At 38.4% G+C, this 20,757-nt stretch overlaps 1 protein-coding gene across 3 annotated transcripts in view; it reads left to right on the top strand.

Moving 5' to 3' along the window:
- prkdc (protein kinase, DNA-activated, catalytic subunit) overlaps positions 1 to 19,618 on the top strand; it is a 247,590-nt gene extending 227,972 nt beyond the window's left edge. For all 3 annotated transcript variants that reach the window (XM_043688292.1, XM_043688291.1, XM_043688290.1), the window contains 4 exons: positions 7,924 to 8,125; positions 10,100 to 10,288; positions 11,827 to 11,966; positions 18,837 to 19,618. In XM_043688292.1, coding sequence (XP_043544227.1) covers positions 7,924 to 8,125; positions 10,100 to 10,288; positions 11,827 to 11,966; positions 18,837 to 19,041 — 736 coding nt within the window. In that variant the 3' untranslated portion in view covers positions 19,042 to 19,618. The remainder of the gene's footprint in view (positions 1 to 7,923; positions 8,126 to 10,099; positions 10,289 to 11,826; positions 11,967 to 18,836) is intronic.
- The last annotated feature ends 1,139 nt before the right edge of the window (positions 19,619 to 20,757 follow it).

The raw sequence follows: 20,757 nt of genomic DNA, 5'->3' as shown, positions 1-20,757 counted from the left end.
ATTCGCTTCATAATTTTATATGATCCTCTCTCATTCTTCTTAATTCCAATGAATATAATCCCAGTCTACTCAGTCTCTCCTCATAAGCCAACCCCCTCAACTCTGGAAACAACCTAGTGAAGCTCCTCTGCACCCCCTCTAGTGCCAATATATCCTTTGGAGGAATATGGGCCAAGTGCTGGCAGGTGGGACTAGATTAGGTTCGGATATCTGGTCGGCATGGACGCGTTGGACCAAAGGGTCTGTTTCTGTGCTGTATATCTCTCTGACTCTATGGATAAGTGTGAGTTTATCCATTTTGGTCCGAGAATAGAAAGGCAACATATTATCCAAACGTATAGAAATGTCAGAATGTTTTGGTGCCAAAGAATCTATGTCCTCATGCCTGAATTGCCGAGAACTACTATGCAGGTACAGCAGGTAATAAGAAAGGCAAATGGAAATTTGGCATTTATTGGTAAAGGAAAAGAGTATAAAAGTAGGGAAGTATTATTGCAACTGTACAAGGTATTAACAGAACTACACCTGGAGTACTGCGTACAATCCTAGTTCCTTACTGAGGTGACTATTGACCAGAAAATGAACTGGACTAGCCATATAAATACAGTGATGACAAGAGCAGGTCAGAGGCTAGATATCCTGCAATGAGTAACTCACCTCCTGACTCCACCATCTAGAAGACATTAGTCAGTAGTGTAATGAAATACTGCTTATTTGCCTGGATGAGCGCAGCCCCAAAACACTGAAGAAGCTTGACACCATCCAGCTCAAAGCAGCTTGTTTGATTGGCACAAAATCCACAAAGATCCACTCCCTCCACCATCACTGACCTTCAGTAGCAGCACAATCAACAAGATGCATTGCAAACATTCACCAAGGACAGCAGTTACATGGGAAAACCACATTTGTACATTCCCCTTCATGTTGCATACCATCCTATATATTGCTGTTCCTTTAGTGTCAAAGGGTAAAGTCCTGGAGTAGACTCCCCAGTGGCATTGTGGGTCTACCTAAACAAAATGGACTGCATCATTTCAGGAAAGCAGCTCACCATCACCTTCTCAAAGGATCGCAAATAAATGTTGGCCTTTCCAACAAAACCCACATTCCATGAGTAAATAAAGAAAACAATTAGTGTCTCAGCACATTCTGATTCTATTTTTGGAATTCTCATCAATGTAAATGGCTTTATTTCAAATGGAATGGAGTATAAAAATAAGGAGGTTTCAGACCCCAGATGAAATACAGTGAATAGATTTAGGCACCTTATCTAAGGGAATTAGAGTAGAGATAGTCCAGAGAACGTTAACCAGGCTACTACCACATATGGGGTACGACTGTTTTTAAGAATAGTTCAGTAGATTGGGCGTGTGCTTGTTGGAATTTAGAACAATGAGTTTGAAACATGCTTAGGGTACTTGACAAGGTAGCTGCAAGAGAGTCTAACACGAGAGGGCATAATCTCAGAATAAGGGTATGCTCATTTAAGACAGAGAAGAGGAGGAATTTCATCTATCAGAAGTTTGTGACTCTTTGAAATTCATTGCAACAGTCAGCTATTGAGGCTGGATCATGAGGCATATTCATGTCTAAGAAAGATGGTTTTTTAAACTGTATTACAATCAAGGGTTATGGGGAAAAGGAAGAAAAGTGGCGCTGAGGATTATGAGATCATTGAATAGTGCAGCAGACTCAATGGGCTGAATAGCCTACTTCTCCTATGCCTTATGGCCTGAAAGGGGCAATGTATAATTGTTGCACTTATATTGTGGTTGTGTACACTCAGATATGTTCGCATCACATCAAGCATTGTCAGTTTGTAGCAGTTTTGAATCAGAGTTAAAAGTCTAACCTAGAGATTGGAGCACATAACTAACTTGGTGAACTTGTCACAAACAAGTGGTATAATTTCCCCGACCACTTTCCAATCAACTTCTCTTCCAGCTGTTAGACCAAGGATTTATTTGCTCTACTTCTCTAGCTGAAACACTCCGTGATTTGTCACCTTTAAAGCAGCCTTTGCCCAAATTTGGGCATGTAAAACTTCAGATCTCTAGTAAAACTTCAGCTGAAAAGACCGAGGAAACTGAGTTTTTCCCCCACTTTGAGGATACAATCAGAACAAAAGCACCCAATCTAAAAATAAAATCTCTCTGCACAAAGCACAGCCAGTTGCACAACACAATGTTGTTTTCTGCTGCTTATCACATGGATCAACCTAGCAAACAAATCAACTAGAACTTCCTGTGCTCAAACTCTCACACATTGGAACATTGAGGAAATAGTGTACTGTCCAGTGTGACATCCTTACAGTAAAGTGGTACATCAAAGTGACATCTGCCTGCTTAGATAAGTGTAAGTATGATGTAAAAAGACTTTTTATCCTGACTAATGTTTATTCCCCAATTGATATTATTAAATCATCTCATTGTCAAAAAGTAAAGGCACATTTTATTGAAGTTTTTTGCTTTGCACTCATCAGGAAATGCGCAAGAATAACTATTTAAGGAAGAAAAGCATTCATACTTTTTGAGAAGAGACTGCTGATTTTTTGACAAGTGGACTCTGATTGATAGAGATATGATATTAAGAAAGCACCAGCTAATGATAATTGGCAGTTAACTAACAGCTTTGTTTACATTTTAAACTAAGCAAGTTGATTCTGATTGATCAAGACATTAACCTGAAAAATGAACAATGGATAGTTGTCACCTATTTTGTTGTGTTGAAACAGATGCAGTGCATATACAGGTTATTTCTGTTGGCAAAGAATAAGGCCTATGTATTAATCTAATTAACTGATCACTTTAGCTCATTTGCTGTTTGTGGGAAGTGACTTTGTACAAACTGGCCTCAAACTGTCAACACAATTACACGTTTAAAACTATTAACTTGTCCGTGAAGCAGTTTGATTATACTTAGGTAATATATTAGTGTCCTTTATTACATGCATGCACTGTATCACATGTACACAAGTTGGCTGCAATAATGCAGTTGGCTGCATTTGCCATAATGACAAATTGTATTTATCTCGACCCTTTAACATAGTAAAACATCCCAAGATGCCTCCCAGGAACATTATAAAACAAAACATTTGGGCCTGAGTTAAATAAGGAGAGAGTACGACAGATAACTAAAACTTCAGTCAAAGGGTATCATAAAGGAAGAAAGAAAGGAAAACAGGTTTTTGGGAGGAAATTTCAGGGCTTAAAGCTTTAGAAACCAGTGGTGAAATAATTGAAACCAGGGATCCTCAAGAGGCCACATTTGGAGAAGTGCAATTATCTTGGAAGCTTGTCGTACCAGAGGAGATTCCAGAGATATGAAGGGCTTGTTTGAAAATGAGGATAGAGTCTTTAAAATAGATTGGTCACTTAATCGGAAACCAGTGAAGGTCACTGAATATAAGAGTGATGGATGAACAGGGTGTCTTGATGTGAATTAGAATACAAGCAGTAGGGTTCTGGATCATAGCAACATGAGGTACCAGCCAGAGAGGTGCCTTAGAATGGTTCAGCCTAGAGTTAACAAAGATATCACTTCGTACTTCTCTGAATTCAATTTCACCTGTATATGTCCAACCATTTCCTATCCTGTCTCTTGATATGTATCAATAACATGCTCACCATGCATATATTTCAAAGTTTTGTGTCACTGAAGATTTTGGAATTGCAATCTGCATTTTAAAACGTGGACACTAATATAGATCAAGAAAAACAGTGTCCCCTATGCCCTCATTCATTATTAAGCTTTGTTTCCTGTCCTGGGATTCAACATTGCTGGCAAGTCTATTGTATGACACTTTATCAAAAGCCTTCTGTTGCTATTTTTACAATTTTATGGCTTTTTGATATAAGATTTTAGTATTCACAAGGAATTTCTGGAGGATTTTCATGGGGTTGGCGTAAAGAAGTTGTTTCCCTTTGTGTGGATACTCAACTAAGGCACTATAAATATCAGGCAGTCATTTGAGTTTGAGATATAAGGAGAGGCTGGATAAACTGAGACTTTTTTCACTGGACATTAGGAGATTCAGGAGTGACCTTTATAAAATCATGGGGGGCATAGATAGGAAGTCTTTTCCTTAAAGCTGAGGAGTTTAAAATTAGAGTGTATAATTTCTAAGGTGAGAAGAGAATGATTTAAAAGGGATCTGAGGGCAGCTTTTTCACATAGATGGTGGTTAGTATGTGGAGTAAACTGCTAGAAGAATTGGTAGATGCAGGTACAATTACACTTAAAAGACATTTAGACAGGTACATGAATAGGAAAGGTTAGAAAGATATGGGCCAAATGCAAGCAAATGGGACTAGTTTAGTTTAGGAAAAATGCACATGTTGGACAAAAGGGTCTGTTTCCGTGCTCTATGATTCTATGACTTGATAGACTTCTTCACTTCAAATGCATTAAGTTCTGATCAGAAAATCAATCTAGTTATTTAAACACCATTTAATTTTGTCAAATCATGTCAGTTTTCCTTAAATAATCAATCTTTGTCTACGCAGCTGTTATAAAATGCCCTGTATTATCATTTTGAAACATTCTTTCATAATTGAAATTAAAGACACTTGCCTGAGGTTGCTGGGTTTATCCTTTTTTTTGAAAAATGATGTAATGTTTTACAAGAAAAAAGATATAACAATGGGCAGTATGGTGGCTCAGTGGTTAGCACTGCTGCCTCACAGAACCAGGGACTCAGTTTGATTCCATATCCATGTGGAGTTTGCACATTCTCCCTATGTGTATGTGGGTTTCCTCTGGATGGTCCGGTTTCCTCCTACAGTCCAAAGATGAGCAGATTATGTGGCTTGGCCATGCTAAATTGTCCATAGTGTTCAGGAATGTGCAAAATAGGTGGATTAGCCATGCGAAGTGTAGAATTACAGATGGGAGAGAGGGTGCTGGACATTTTTTAAAAACCCACCGACTCCCACAGCTACCTGGATTACACCTCTTCTCACCCTACCTCCTGTAAAAATGCCATCCCGTATTCCCAATTCATCCGCCTCCGCCGTATCTGCTCCCAGGAGGACCAGTTCCACCACAGAACACACCAGATGGCCTCCTTCTTTAGAGATCACAATTTCCCTTCTCACGTGGTTGAAGATGCCCTCCAACGCATCTCATCCACATCCCGTACCTCCGCCCTCACATCCCACCCCTCCAACCATAACAAGGACCGAACCCCCCCCGGACATCACCTTCCACCTTACCAACCTTCTTATAAACCACATCATCCGCCAACATTTCCACCACCTCCAAACGGTCCCCACCTTCAGGGATATATTTCCCTCCCCACCCCTTTCTGCTATTCGCAAAAAGACCGTTCCCTCCGTGACTGCCTGGTCAGGTCCACTGCCCCCAACAACCCACCCTCCCCTCCTGACACCTTACCCTGCTACTGCCAGAATTGCAAAACCTGCGCCCACACCTCCCCCCCTTACCTCCACCCAAGGCCCCAAAGGAGCCTTCCACATCCATCAAAATTTCACCTGCACCAATATCATTTATTGTATCCGTCGCTCCCGATGCGGTCTCCTCTACATTGGGGTGACTGTGCACCTTCTCGCAGAGCGCTTTAGGGAACATCTCCAGGACACCCGCACCAATCATCCCCACTGCCCCGTGGCCGAACATTTCAACTCCCCCTCCCACTCTGCCACACTGACTTCACCAGATCGAACTTTCCAACTTGGCACCACTCTCTTGACCTGTCCTACCTGTCCATCTTCCTTCCGACCTATCCGCTCCACCCTCCTCTCCGACCTATCACCTTCACCCTCCCACCTTCATTTACCTACCACACTCTTTGCTACCTTCCCCCCAGCCCCAACACCCCCCCCCCCCACCCCGATTTATCTTTCCACCCTGGAGGCTTCCTGCCTCTATTTCTGATGAAGGGCTTTTGCCCGAAACATCGATTTTCCTGCTCCTCGAATGCTGCCTGACCTGCTGTGCTTTTCCAGCACCACTCTAATCTAAACTTTCCAGCATCTGCAGTCCTCACTTTTGCCAAGGGGGTGCAGGTCTGGGTCTGGGTGAGATGTCTTTGGAAGGCTGATGTGGACTCGATGGGCCGAATGGCCAGCTTCCACACTGTAGGGATTCTATAATTTTCTCTAGCCCTCTCATTCCACCAGTATATCTAAAGATTGGAAGATTATGACCAATCTATTCTCAATTTTCTCTTTTACTTCTTTAATAAACTTGGATACATGCCATTCTAGTCTGAGTGACTTATCAATTTGAAGTACAACCTTTATAGTAACTTCACTTTATCAATTATCAGCACATCTGGTATGACAACTATCTCCTGTTTCATAATTGCTCCAATGTATCTTTTTTCTTGATAGAGAAATTTGTGAAGTATTAATTTTGTTATGACAGTGCTTCATATTTAATCATGTTTATTGACTGAAGTTTGAAATATAGTGGATAAGTGGATGAATGAAAGGAAAATAACTTTCTCAACAAAGTAGTTCTTGGAAACCATATGTTTTCAGATAATCGTGTTTGCTTGGACTCATTTAAGGAAAAACACCTGACATTTCTTTCAACTCTTCTATTTGAACGGTATTTTGCAGGCTTGGAAATTTTGTTAATTTTCAGTTGAGAAAGCCTTCCATTGAACAAGCTGCTGATCCTGTCTCTGAAACATCTTTCAGTGTCAAATCTGATTGTCCTCTTGAAGAGCGACTAGAAAATATCCCTGAGCAAGCTGCACCTGTCAAGATCCCGGAGATAACTGTTTATCTTAGTGGAACATATTGACAAGCCAGAATGCCAGGCGGAAGGCCTTGTAAACATTCCCCCCCAACCCTCTGACCTTTTTTTGCCTGTGTTAATCTTTTTAGTCCCTGATAAGCCTCATTCCTTTACTATCCTTTACAATTAATATGCCTATAGATTCTTTGTTTGCTGACAGCTGCTTCTTTGCCTCTTTTACTACTTCCTTCAGTTCTCAGAGTTTTCTATTTTCAATTAGGTTCCCATTTGTATTATCAACTTGACATCTGCTGAACCCTCTTTTCTGCTCCATCTTACTCCTCTTCTCTTTCATCAATTAGGAAGCTCTAGTTTTGATTGCCCAACGTTTTGCACCTTGAGGAAACATCCCTTGATGATACCACAACCTCTTGAAAGGCAAAGCATTGTTCATTTACAGTTCTGTTCACCAATTATTGATTCCAATTTATCCAGGATATATTCATTCTCACCTCAATGAAATTGGCCCTCCTCCAGTGAAGCAATGTTAAATGATTATTCTCTAATCCACCTGAATCATCATGTTTCCCCAGGGAAGGGGAATGGTGTTGGTGGCTAGAGAGCAAAGCTTTTTGCAGTTAACAATGATGGGGTTCATCACTGATTTTGAAGGATGATATTCACAAAAATGTAGCAGTTTCTGTGGCATGGCTTTCAATAACAAGCTTTTCCTATATGAATTTGAATTTGTTGCAAAGTCAAGGGAACCTCTAAAAGCACCAGCAGCAATGGTATCATTAATTAAGTAACCAATCTCACTGACAAATACTTATTTGCTTTCTTAATAAGTCTTACAGTTTATTATTTACAAACTGAAATATTGAATAAGCCTTAAAAAATTTGTATTAACCTTGCATTTTTATCATAATGAAAGAATTAGATATTACACAAATGAAATTAGTATTCCAAAACCAAAGAAGTTTCTCAGCAGTTATGACTGACTACACTTATAAACCCGTTACACCCCATCTCTGGATTTTCTCATGCAAGTGCAGGTATCAAATATTACTGACAGCTTTTCTTTCAATGCACATGCAAAGTGCAGGCTGTTGATCCATTACTTTGTTTTGAAAAATTGAAATAATTTTTTGAAAGTGAAGTTTACATGATTGTATTTTTCTCTAATTCTTGTTCTCACTATTCCTTAATTTCATTTAGGAGAACATTTACAAAAATGAGTACCACTCCAGAAGCTTTCTTAGCTCTTCGCTCCCACTTTGCCAGTTCTCATGCATTAATGTGTGTGAGCCACTGGATTCTGGGAATCGGTGATCGACATCTCTCCAATTTCATGATCAACCTGGAGACTGGGGGAATGGTGGGAATTGATTTTGGTCATGCATTTGGTTCTGCTACTCAGGTATAATTATGAATCTTATTTTTTTATAACAATTATCAACAACAGTAAAATGCATTTTATATGTAATTACCACCTGAAAACTTTAGATTAGATTAGATTACTTAGTGTGGAAACAGGCCCTTCGGCCCAACAAGTCCACACCGACCCGCCGAAGCGCAACCCACCCATACCCCTACATTTACCCCTTTAACCTAACACTACGGGCAATTTAGCATGGCCAATTCACCTGACCCGCACATTTTTTGGATTGTGGGAGGAAACCGGAGCACCCGGAGGAAACCCACGCAGACACGGGGAGAATGTGCAAACTCCACACAGTCAGTCGCCTGAGTCGGGAATTGAACCCGGGTCTCTGGCGCTGTGAGGCAGCAGTACTAACCACTGTGCCACCGTGCCGCCCACGGTGACAGATATATTCATTTCTGTCAGTTTTTCCTTTTAAAAGAGGCCAATTTTGCCTCCTTATGCTAGTGCAAAATAATCCTTGTGGACTCAAATTTCTGACATTGAATTTAGTGTCCTAATTGTGAGATATATTAAATTTTAGGACTGGCTTAATATTTGGAGTAAATGGAGAGGAGCACATGGCCTATTCTAGGTTGTCTGTGACAGTAAATCTGGGGGTTTGATTGTTAGATCTCCATAGAAAACTCAGATTATTTTACAGGGAGAGCAAAATATATACAGGGAACGATGACCGCAGTCTTTGAGTATACCAGCAGAAGACCCTAAGTCGCATAAAGTCCCAGAAAGGTGTTGTCAGTAATTGAGTTCTCAACAGTGTCAACTGGAACTTCAAATTTATCTTTAAAAGTAAAAAGTTTATAAAAGGATTGTTACGTTAGGTATTTGAGAAACATTTGTTTTATTTGAAGTGTATTATTGGCTATTTTCGTTGAGGTAGCACTTAATTTTTTTTGTTTTTCATATGTATTATTTCCGAAGTGCTTCAATAAAAATTTTAAATACAAAAAGACAAAGCAGGCATGATACTCAAATTGTGAATGGTTTAAGGTTGAGCATTTGTTGGTGAGAGCTCAAGATCAGTTACTTCCTTGAAACATACTCTATCTAGACTCTGCTATTCTGTTTGGTTTATGCTGTCAGGAAATTATTTATTGTTAGGATTTTTGGTTGTTCACTTTGGATTTACCACAAATGACTAGTCTGTTCCAGTTGTATTGTTTTATGGGGAAAGTTTGGACAGGTTTAGAAAAGTGATTTGATTGAACTATCTAAGATTGTGCAGAGTCTTGACAAGGTGGATTTTGAAAGGATGTTTCCACATGTGGCAGGTCCAGACCTCAGAGGCACTATTTTAAAATTAAGGGTCACAGTTTTAGGACTGAGATGAGAATTTCTTTTCTCTGGGTTATGCAACTTTGTAACTTTATCTCAGAAGCTGGTAGACAGGGTCATTGAATGTTTTTAAGGCACAAATTGATAGATGCTAATTAGGCAAGCAAATCAAAGGTTTTAGGGAGTGTATGAGAGTTGAAATTCAAAACATACAGATCTGTCATGATCTCCCTGAATTGTAGAGCAGGCTTAACAGACTTAAAGGCCTACTTCTACTTCTAATTCATATGTTTGTTAATACATCAGGATAGATGTTACAGTTCTATAAAGTTAAAAATTGTATAATACCAGGTTACAGTCCAACAGGGTTATTTGGAAGTACAAACTTTCAGAGCGCTGCTCCTTCATCAGGTAGCGAGTGAGCTCCGAAAGCTTGTAGTTTTAAATAAACCTGTTGAACTATAACCTGATTTTGTGTGATTTTTAACTTTGTCCACCCCAGGCCAACACTGGTACCTCCACATCGTGGTTCCATAACCATGGTTCATATTTGCCTATTTCCACTTTGTAAAGTTCTGTTTGAGTATTGAGTCTAGGTGAAAAGAAAATGTGCTTACATAAAAATCTGTGTGTTTTACAGTTGAAATACTAGTCATGGGTCTATATTCTTTGTAGTTTCTTCCAGTGCCAGAGTTAATGCCATTCCGCCTAACCCATCAGTTCCTGAACCTCATGCTCCCAATGAAGGAATCTGGCCTTATCTACAGCACAATGGTGCATGGATTGCGAGCTTTCCGTTTGGATCCGGATCTCCTCCTCAATACCATGGATGTCTTTGTTAAAGAACCATCATTAGACTGGAAGGTAACTGACAGTGGAAATGAGCAATGGTAATACACTCAATTAAATGGATGGATTTCATGGTTCTTTAGCTGCAATTTAAATTTGATGTATCCCCTTCTGAGAATATCAGAAATGATGTGCAGAGAGTCTGAATTTATGGTTGCCAAATATTGGATATTATGAAATCTGCTGTCCATTCTGTGCTATGAAGAGTTGTATTGAAAAATAGGATAATGGTCTGCTTTGTCACCTTTGAAGAATAACTGCTATAACTCCTAATTTCAAGCTAATTGACCTGTCAATTTTATTCTGATTCTTGTAAATTATGCTGGAACTTGACCTCTGAAGTTGTCATTCTTTAAGGTTTTCCTGGTCAGGTTAAAGCTGTAGTGTTTCAATTTTAAGCCTGTCTCAATTTTAAAGTGACCAAACATTTTTAAAGTGACTTGCATACCGCACTCATTCTACTCGTAGACACGGTTGATTTTAAGGCTGCTGTATGCTTTCATTGGGAAGTGTTGTTAGGTCAGTATTTTTAGAGAAATGTTTGAATGAAGACTGATGTGAATAGAGTAACATGGTTTTAACCAGATAACTAATTTTAATTTTAAAAATTGTAATCCACGTACTTCACATGTGTATGTTTACTGAACAAAAGTCCATAGAATGAGATAAAACAATATTTGCCATGCTGCTTTTTGTCTTAACATTTTACAGTCAAACAGAATTAATAAAGTGGAATGCATTTGCAGTGGCAATTGTATTCCAGCAACTACATTCTGTTACAAGGCAGTGAGGCAGGAACTCTCACAACATTCAAGAAATATTTAGATGATAACTTGAAACTCCAAGTATTGGATAATGGTGTTAGGGAAGATAAGTGCTTGATGACCAACCTGGACACAATGATCTAAAGAGCCTCTTTCCATGCTGTAAAGCCCCACGACTCTGAGAGGTTTAAAGGGTACAGAAAAAGTTTACTAGGCTGTTACCAGTTAAGGGGACAGGTTGGAGATGTTTTGATTTGTTTTTCTTGGAGCAAGATGGTTCAGAGGTGACTTAATGGAGGTTTTCAAGGTAAGAGGTCTTGATTAATTTCCTCTGATGCAGGTGTCAATAACTGGAAGTCATAGATTTAAAATGAGTAGCAAAAAATCATGAGAACTGACAGACAAATTATTTCAGAGATGTCAAAATCTGGAATGTTTTATTTGAAAAATTGGTGGAAGCTGATTCCACAAATTTTAATGGGAGTTGATAGGCATTTGAAGATAACAGGATTCCAAACAAAAGCCAAAACTTATGAAACTTAGCATAACTGCTGTTTCAAACATTGATTTTGCACAATTAGCTGAATGCCCTCTTCTGCGCTGTAGGTTGTATGTTTCTATTGCAATAGAAAATACACATTTAGGGGTATTTGTATAAAAACACAAAAGTCACTTTAGGTGGCCAGTTATTTGATTAATTGCTTTGGTTAGCCAAAGTGTTTGGAATATCATTTATTACAAGAGTTTGTTATGCAAAGAAATACTGTTTACATTTCTTCCTTTTTGCAGAACTTTGAACTGAAACAGTTAAAAAAAGAAGGATCGTGGAGTAAGGATGTTAACATAAATGAAATAAACTGGTATCCAAGACAAAAGGTGAACTATGCCAAACGGAAACTTGAAGGAGCTAACCCATCTGCTATCACCAGGTTGGTTTTATATTTGGAATTAACATGCTTATTGCTTATAAAGCTGAATATTATAACAACTTAAGTTAGGAACTAAAATGTAGTTCAGTGGCTGGCTGTCTGTGTACAAGATTCATTCAGATTGTTAAATTATTACTGTGGTTGTGAGGCTATTTCTCCAAAATACTGAATATGGCTTCCTTAAGTCATGTTTTAATATAATGAATTTGTCGACATACACTTTAAATTTTTTCCTACCATCCCTCCCATTCATTTGAATACAGTTTCAGCTGATTAATTATGTCCTTGCCTTTTCTAATACTGGGTCCTTTTTGTAACCCTTTGTGCTTTCTTTGCTATATCTTTTTTTCCCCACAAGCAATTCAAAACTGCAACAATCTTCCACAAACCTTAATTTCCATGCCATCTAAAACTTATTTAAGGATCAAATATTTAGAAAATTAATATGATCATTGATTGCATTCATTATGCATTTACTATGAAAATTCTCCAATGGAAGACTATGAAGGGAAACCTTAGTAAGTCCAAATATTCGAAACAAAATAAGATGTTACTCTTGCCTTTTAGTACATATGTTCAGACTGCTCATACGCCATGTGAAAGAATATTTTATTTCTTTATATTTAACAATTTTTAACTGTGATTTGAATTAACTCATATCCTACAATATGAAATGTATTTGCTATTTATCAGTTTTGATGCCAAATCTTTAGGTCTCTAACCCTAGTGCTGCATCTTGAAACTTTATATCAAAAGGTAAACAGGTATGCTTACTGTGAAACATCATTCTTGTTCGATTGGTATTAATGTTATGAACAATGTTGTTTTCAGAAATGCCCACATTTGACTAGTATCAACTTTGTTAGCATTCTTTGTCTCTGAGTTGGAAGTTTTCAGACTCCAGCCCCTTATAAGACCTGAACTCTAATAAAGGCAATCTTCAGTGATATATTGTACTGAATTATCAGAGGTGCCTCACCTGGGTGAGACTTGTTGCCACAGTGAGTCAGATAGGCTTAAAAATACCAGTGACATTTTTTAAGCAGCATTTACTGGATGTCCTGGGCAACATTAATCAATCAACTACCACCACTAGAAAAGATCATTCACCTAATTGCTTTTCACCAGTCAAACATGTTGGTTTGTTTACCCTGTGTTAAATACACAAAAATGCAGTTGTTTCTTGCTAAGTGCAAATATACTGATGCATATACCAGTAAAATAACAGTGCCAACATATCAAAGGTGTCAGCTTCTTAATCTATAAAGCCATCTAGACATCCCAAGAATATTACATTTTCAATTTTTTAATGTCCTATTTACTTATAGGAAAATAAATTAATGTTACAACTAGTTTTAAGTGGTTTTATTATATGAGTAAAAACAATTTAAAAAGTCTGTGAAAACATATAAAAATACGAATTAGGAGAAGGAGTAGACAACTCAGCTTCCTGACCAACCAGATCATGGCTGATCTAAATACTCCACATTTTCATACACCCATGGCAAATTTTGACCCACATACTTATCAGGAATCTATTTACCTCTGCCTGAATAATATTCAGACTCTGCTTCCACAACTGTTTGAGGAAGAAAATTACAAAGGCTCATTACACACTGAGAGAAAACGTTTTCCTTATTTCTTCTTTAAATTCGCAATGCTTTATCTTCAAACAGTGACCCCCTTTTCTAGAATCTTCCATAAGACAACCTGTGAAGACCCTTCAGATTCCTGTATGTTTCTATGAGATCACCTCTCATTCTTCTAAACACCAGTGAAGACAGTCTCAACCTGCTTATGGGATAGTCTATCCATAGCAGGGATCATGGGTGGCACGGTGGCTCAGTGGTTAGCACTGCTGCCTCACAGTGCCAGGGACCCGGGTTCGATTCCCTCTTTGGGCAACTGTCTGTGTAGAGTTTGCACATTTTCCCTGTGTCTGCATGGGTTTCCTCCCACAATCCAAAGATGTGCAGGTCAGGTGAACTTGCCATGCTAAATTCCCCATAGTGTTAGGTGCATTAATCAGGCTAAGTACAAGATGGGCGGCACGGTGGCACAGTGGTTAGCACTGCTGCCTCACAGCGCCTGAGACCTGGGTTCAATTCCCGCCTCAGGCGACTGACTGTGTGGAGTTTGCACGTTCTCCCCGTGTCTGCGTGGATTTCCTCCGGGTGCTCCGGTTTCCTCCCACAGTCCAAAGATGTGCAGGGTCAGGTGAATTGGCCATACTAAATTGCCCGTAGTGTTAGGTAAGGGGTAAATGTAGGGGTATGGGTGGGTTTCGCTTCGGCGGGTCGGTGTGGACTTGTTGGGCCGAAGGACCTGTTTCCACACTGTAATGTAATCTAATGTAATCTAATCTAAAAAGATAGGGGAATGGGTCGGTGTGGACTTGTTGGGCTGAAGGGCCTGTTTCCATACTGTAGGGAATCTAATCTAATCAAGTGAATCTTTCCTGAACTGTCTCCAACGAAATAATGCCTTTCCCTAAAGTAGTGGACAAGAACTGCTCACAGTACGCCAGGTGTGGTCTCACTGGCCCTTCTACAGTTAGAGTAAAATTTCCTTACTGTTACAATAAGGGTCAACATTCCATTAGCCATCATGCTGCACTTGTATGATAGCTTTCTGTGTTTAATGCACAAGTACTCCCAAGTCTGTTTGTGCTGCAGCTTTCTATAGTTTTTCTCCATTTAAATAATATGCTGTTCTTTTGTTCTTGCAAAATGAACAACTTCACATTTTTCCACATTATATTCCATGTGACAGCTTTTTGCCAATTTACTTAACCTATCAATTTATCTCTAGAATCTATATGCCTCTCACAGGCTCCCTCTCCACCTGTTTTTGTGTTGATTGCAACTTTGGCCACAGTAGATTCACTTGCTTCCTTCAAGTCATTAATATATATTGTAAACTGTTGTGGTCCCAGCCCTAATCCCTGTGGAACCCCATTGGTAAGGTTGCCAACCTGAAAACGAATCCCTTATGCCCACTCATTGTTTCCTGCTCATCAGCCATTTGTCTATCCATGCTACTGTAACACCTCCCAATACATAAGCTCTTATCTTATGACTTAACCCTTAGTGAAGTATATTGTTGAATGCCTTCTGGAAGTCCAAATGCAATATATCTACAGGTTCCTTTTTATAAATTAGTCACTTTCACGAAGGCATGCTGGCTTACTTCATTACATTATGTTCTAATGTTTTGCTGCAAAAGTTCTTCTATTACTTCCTTAATAATCGATTCCAATATTTTTCCAACGATATATGTTGAGCTAATTGACCTATAGTTACTTGGTTTTGACTCCCTTTTTGAATAGGGGTGTCACATTTACAGCTTTCCAAATCCTTTGGTACTCCTTCAGAATTCAACAATTTTTGAAAATTTACAACCAATGTATCTAGTATCTCTGTAGCAATCTTTTTCTGAATCCTAGGATGCAAGCCATTCAGGCCCAGGGGACTTCTGTGACTTCGCCTCATTAGTTTGTCTAATAGCACTTCTTTAGTGATGGTGATGGTACTTAATTCCTCCCCCATATTCTTTTATTAATGAGATGTTCGAAGTATCTTGCACCATCGAGGCGAATGTAAAGACTGATGCTTAACTCCTCTGCTGTTTTCTTGTTCCCAAAATTGTCTCCCCAGATTCATTTTCTAAAGGACCTATGTTCATTTTGACCTCTCTCTCATTGCCAGTTTTTATATTCCTTGCTAGTTTCCCTCAGTTTATTTTCTCTCTCCTTAATATCTTTTTAGACATCCTTTGCTGGATTCTGAATTTATCCCAGTCTTCAGACTTTATCTCCTTAAATGCTTTTTTTCTTTCACTTAATACTTTCCTTAATTTCTTTGGTTAATATTGGTTGGTTTATCCCTCTCTTAGAATCGTTCCTACTTTTTGGATGTATTTTTTAATGAGAGTCATGAATTGCCTCCTTAAATGTCTGTCACTGCTTGCATACTGTTACTCCTGCTAATACTGCTCACAGTATTCACATTTCATTGTAATTCTCTGTATTTAAGTTAAACACAGTTTTTTCTGACTCAGATTTCTCACTTTCAGACTCAATATTAAATTCTATAATGTTACCATCTCTACTTCCTAGTTTATCTTTTACTCGTTTGTGCTATCAATTTGTCAATCTTATTCCAAATGCTTTGTGCATTAAGATATAAAGCCTTTAAATTTGTTTGTTTATTGAACTTGCCTTCACTTTACAACTTATTAGTACAATATAACGTTTACACATTCTGTCCCTTCCCTTTATTTTCTGAGAACAATCAACCCTATCCATGCACTCCTACAATTTCCTTTACCTTTGATTTTATAATTTTCCATACACTGAACCCACGCCTTAATTTAAAGCCTATCTGCAGTCCTAGTGTTATGATTCACCAAGACTCTGGTCCCAGCATGTTTCAGATGGAACCATCTTATTGGAACAGCTCCCTCTTTCCCCAATATTGATGCCAAAGTTCTGTGACTTATAAGTATAACTTCCCTACTTTTGTATTCCTTTCTCCTCGCATGAACAATAACATTCTATTAGTTTTAATTACTCACTGCACACTGAGCTCCTCTGATTCAAAAATCAGAGCACCCAGTTCACTCTATATTTCAGAGCTCTGCAATGTCTCATCATATAGACTATATGTTTTTTTTATATCCTTCAAAATCTGTGTTTCACAATCAATAGCATGGAAACTACTGGAGAAAATTCTGGAGGAGAGTATTAAACTCCATTTAGAAAAGGTTTGATCGGGATAGTCAGTATGATTTTATCAGAGGGAGGTCATGCCTAACTAATATGTTTGAATGTTTCCAAGAAATGTCCAATTATGTAGATGAGGATCAATGTAGTTTATATTGATTACAGAAAAGTCTTTGACAAGGTCCTATATAGGAAATTGATAAAGAAGTTTAAAATATTTCGGATCCAATATAAATTGGCAAAATGTAGCCAAAGTTGACTTAGCGGCAGGAAACCGAATGGTGGTAGAAGGATGTTTGTGTAACTGGAGGTCAGTATTCAGTGATGTACCAGAGGTTGGTGCTGCGTCCCTTATAGTTGTGATATATGTACATTATGTAGATGAGAATGGGGTGGATGATGATACGTTTGCAGATGACACAAATATTCGTCGGGTGGTTGACAGTGAGGAAGAAGGAATTAGATTACAAGAGCAGTGGCTACAAGAGCAGGTAAGAGACTAGGGATCCTGCAACGAGTAACTTACTTCCTGACACCCCAAAGTCTATCCACCATCTACAAGGCACAAGTCAGGTCTGTGATGGAATATTCCCCACTTGCTTGGATGGTTGCAGCTCCAACAACACTAAAGAAGCTTGACACCATCCAGGTCAAAGCAACTCACTTGATTGGCACCACATCTATGAACATTCTAATCCCTCCACCATCGGCGCTCATTAGCAGCAGTGTGAACTATCTACAAGACGCACTGCAGAAATTCACCAAACATCCTTAGACAGCACTTTCCAAACCCATGACCACTTCCATCTAGAAGGACAAGGGCAGCAAGTGCTTAGGAACACCACCACCTACAAGTTCTCCTCCAAACCACTCACCACCCTGACTTAGAAATATACCGCCATTCCTTCACAGTTGTTGGGTCAAAGTCCTGGAATTTCCTCCTACTGGCATTGTGGGTCAGTCCATAGCAAATAGACTGCAGTGATTCAAGAAGAAAGCCTCCAGGGCAAATAGGATTGGGTTATCAATGCTGGCCAGCCAGTGACGCCAAAGTCCCACAAATGAATTTAGAAAAGGAGGATATAAATGGATTGGTCAGATGGGCAGATCAGTGGCAGATGGAATTTACCCCTGATAAGTATGAGGTGATGTACTTTCGAACAAATAACAAGGTAAACAAGTGGTCAATCAATGGCTCAATACAGTACTCTGGGAAGCTTAGATGTGTAGGATATTTGTCCACAAATCCTTGATGGTTAGGATTAGGAGTAGGGCAGGGCAGGGTTTAACTGTTTCTCTTTCCACAGATATGTTTCTTGAAAATTAGAGTTTATTCAGGTAAAAGGCAAAAGAATCTAAAGGATGATGTAAGGATAATCTTTTTTTACATAGGGTGTGCTTAGTATCTGAAATACACTGCCTGAGTATGTGATGGAAATCATTTGAATCATGGCTTTCAAAGGGAGTTGAATAATTATCTGAAAATAAGTAAATTTCAAGGAAAGGGGCTGAAGAAACTGACATAAGTTGTTCTTGCATATCGTTGGCAGCTGGACAAATGGCATCTTCTATGGTGTAACCATTCTATGATTTAAAAACTTATCACATAAATACAGCAATGTCATGCTGAATAATATGTTTAAATTCTAAGTCTCTCAGTAAGAGACTGTAGTGAACATTCAGGAGGAATAGACAATTCAGACAACAATTCTTTGATTTCCATGTTTAACTGTGTGTGTAATGTTGCTTGACATTGCTCTCCAATTTTACTTTTTAATAATGATGAGGGCTGGGGTCAATAAAGTGTGGCACTAGAAAAGCACAGCAGGTCAGGCAACATCAGAGGAGCAAGAGCGTCAACATTTCTTGCATAATCGTTCATCAGGACTCGAAGCATCAACTCTCTTGCTGCTCAGATGCTGCTTGACCTGCTGTGCTTTTTCCAGTGCCACATTTTGTCGAGTCTGACTCTCCAATATCTGCGGTCCTTACTATTTCCATAATAATGTGGACTACTAATTGTACTGCAAAAAATCAGGGCTTTTTCTTCTCTTTACTTTCAGAGATATTAATGTTGAATTTGTCGTATTTAAAAATTATGCACACATCACCTTTTCTCAAATTCATGTTAATTATTTTCATTTCAGAGATGAACTACAGTTGGGGCATGAAAAGTCAAAGGCTTATGCTAGCTATGTGGCAGTAGCCATGGGAGACAAGAAGCACAATGTCCGAGCCAGAGAATCAGAAGAAGGACTTTCTGTAGAATGCCAGGTGGATTGCCTGATTGATCAAGCAACGGACCCAAATATTATGGGTAGAGTGTGGATCGGTTGGGAGGCGTGGATGTAATGGAATGCAATAAATTGTGATGCGAACGTAGAAGGCAGGGAAAACTGTTTTTATGTAAAAAATAATCTTTATATTCAGATTCCAAGACAATATTTCAAAAAAACCTGCAATTCTTTTTTCTATTTTAGTGTAAACATGTTTGACAAATGTTAGATTTATTGCATTTAGTTTTACCTAAAAGTTCATCATACCCTTGTCATCAAAATAGGCAGTCAGCATGACCAGGTGCTTTGTCATTGAGAAAAAGTCTGAGCAATGACTTACCTTTGGGTTGGCTTGTCCATTTCATACAGTGAAGCAATCAGTAACAACCCGAGAGGAGTTTGTTGTTTCCTGAAGAATTGTCTAGGATCTATGGAGGCCATTGGATAAATGAATGTTTGTGGATGAGAAAATCAAATATTAAAGTTGTAACTTTGAAGCTGCAGTGGGGTACTGGATGTTGATTATCAAGGAAGGTCATTAAGATATCTGAAATGCCATATTAGCACAAAATATTGAGAGATTGATAATATAAATGATCAGAGCAATCTAGAGGAAAGCATTCCTCTGACAGTCTGATTGCTTATTAAATAATCCGTGCATCCTGCTTAAATGATGTTGTTTCTTAGTATATACTGTATAAAATTAAAGGAAAATAAGTACTTTCAGCATAAGGTTTTGTAAGACAAAAATTGAGAAATTGTTTTTAATATCGGTTTTTGTAACCAATCAATACTGTGTATAACCTTCCACCAATTATCTTAAAAATCAAAGATGCAATCCAAATACCAGTTCTCATCTTGGGTTTTACATTCTTAAATTTGTATGTTATCAAAGTCTCAAAAAGTGCATTTAAAATTAGAAGAAATGTTCTGTCAGCATCCTCTTTACATTGATTTTGCTGCTTAGCAGGTTTACAAGCTGATTGAAACCTGTGTACGACTAATTCTAACTCTTGGTGGAGCATCCTCATATTGTGCATCTGCTTCACTCAGTTAAAATCTGTTCTTCTAGGATTAATAAAGGTCAAATGAATTTGTGTGAAGTAAGACATTTATTTAAAGATGGAATACATGATGGTAATTATATTAGAATGAAAGTTTGACATTTGTCCTTATTTCTTGAATCTCATTGCTTTCATTCAGAATAACATTGGAAAAACAGCAAACCATCCTTCAAGGAAAATGGTGGAAATTAAATAATAAGTGTATATATTCTGCACTCTTTCTAATACGTATTTTTCATGATTTTAAATAATACTCTTCAACACAGCCATGTATTATAAAAATATTTTTTAAGAATATTGGAGTACATAACACGTTCATAAGTTGACCTGTATCTTCTAGGAGCCATAATCGCCATTCGTTTGCAGGTATTTTTATCTACAGTTCAGGTTGGGACATTTAAGAACAACTTCTTAAGAAATGCAGATAAACTATATCTGAATCTTTCTTCATAGCTTTGCCTAAATGGTCCCATGCTAACTTTTTTTTAAGATAACTGCTGCATTCTGAAAAACTTTGGGATATTCAAATACATTTTCAGGGTGTGAGTGGGTAGAGTTGTTGGGGGAAGAAGGTATATTTGTTAGTTACACAGGAGTTGGATATGATTTTTAACCTGTTTAACATATTCTAGCTAACTATCCAGGAAACAAACCAGTTATCTAAGTTTCTGTCTGTAAATTAGTGCAGAGTCCTTAGGAATTAGGGAATGCCCATCAGAAGATTAAGT

This window comes from Chiloscyllium plagiosum, chromosome 4 (assembly GCF_004010195.1).
Source record: "Chiloscyllium plagiosum isolate BGI_BamShark_2017 chromosome 4, ASM401019v2, whole genome shotgun sequence".
NCBI lineage: Eukaryota > Metazoa > Chordata > Chondrichthyes > Orectolobiformes > Hemiscylliidae > Chiloscyllium > Chiloscyllium plagiosum.
Note: the sequence above shows the minus strand (reverse complement) of the source record. Positions and strands in the feature narration are given on the sequence as shown.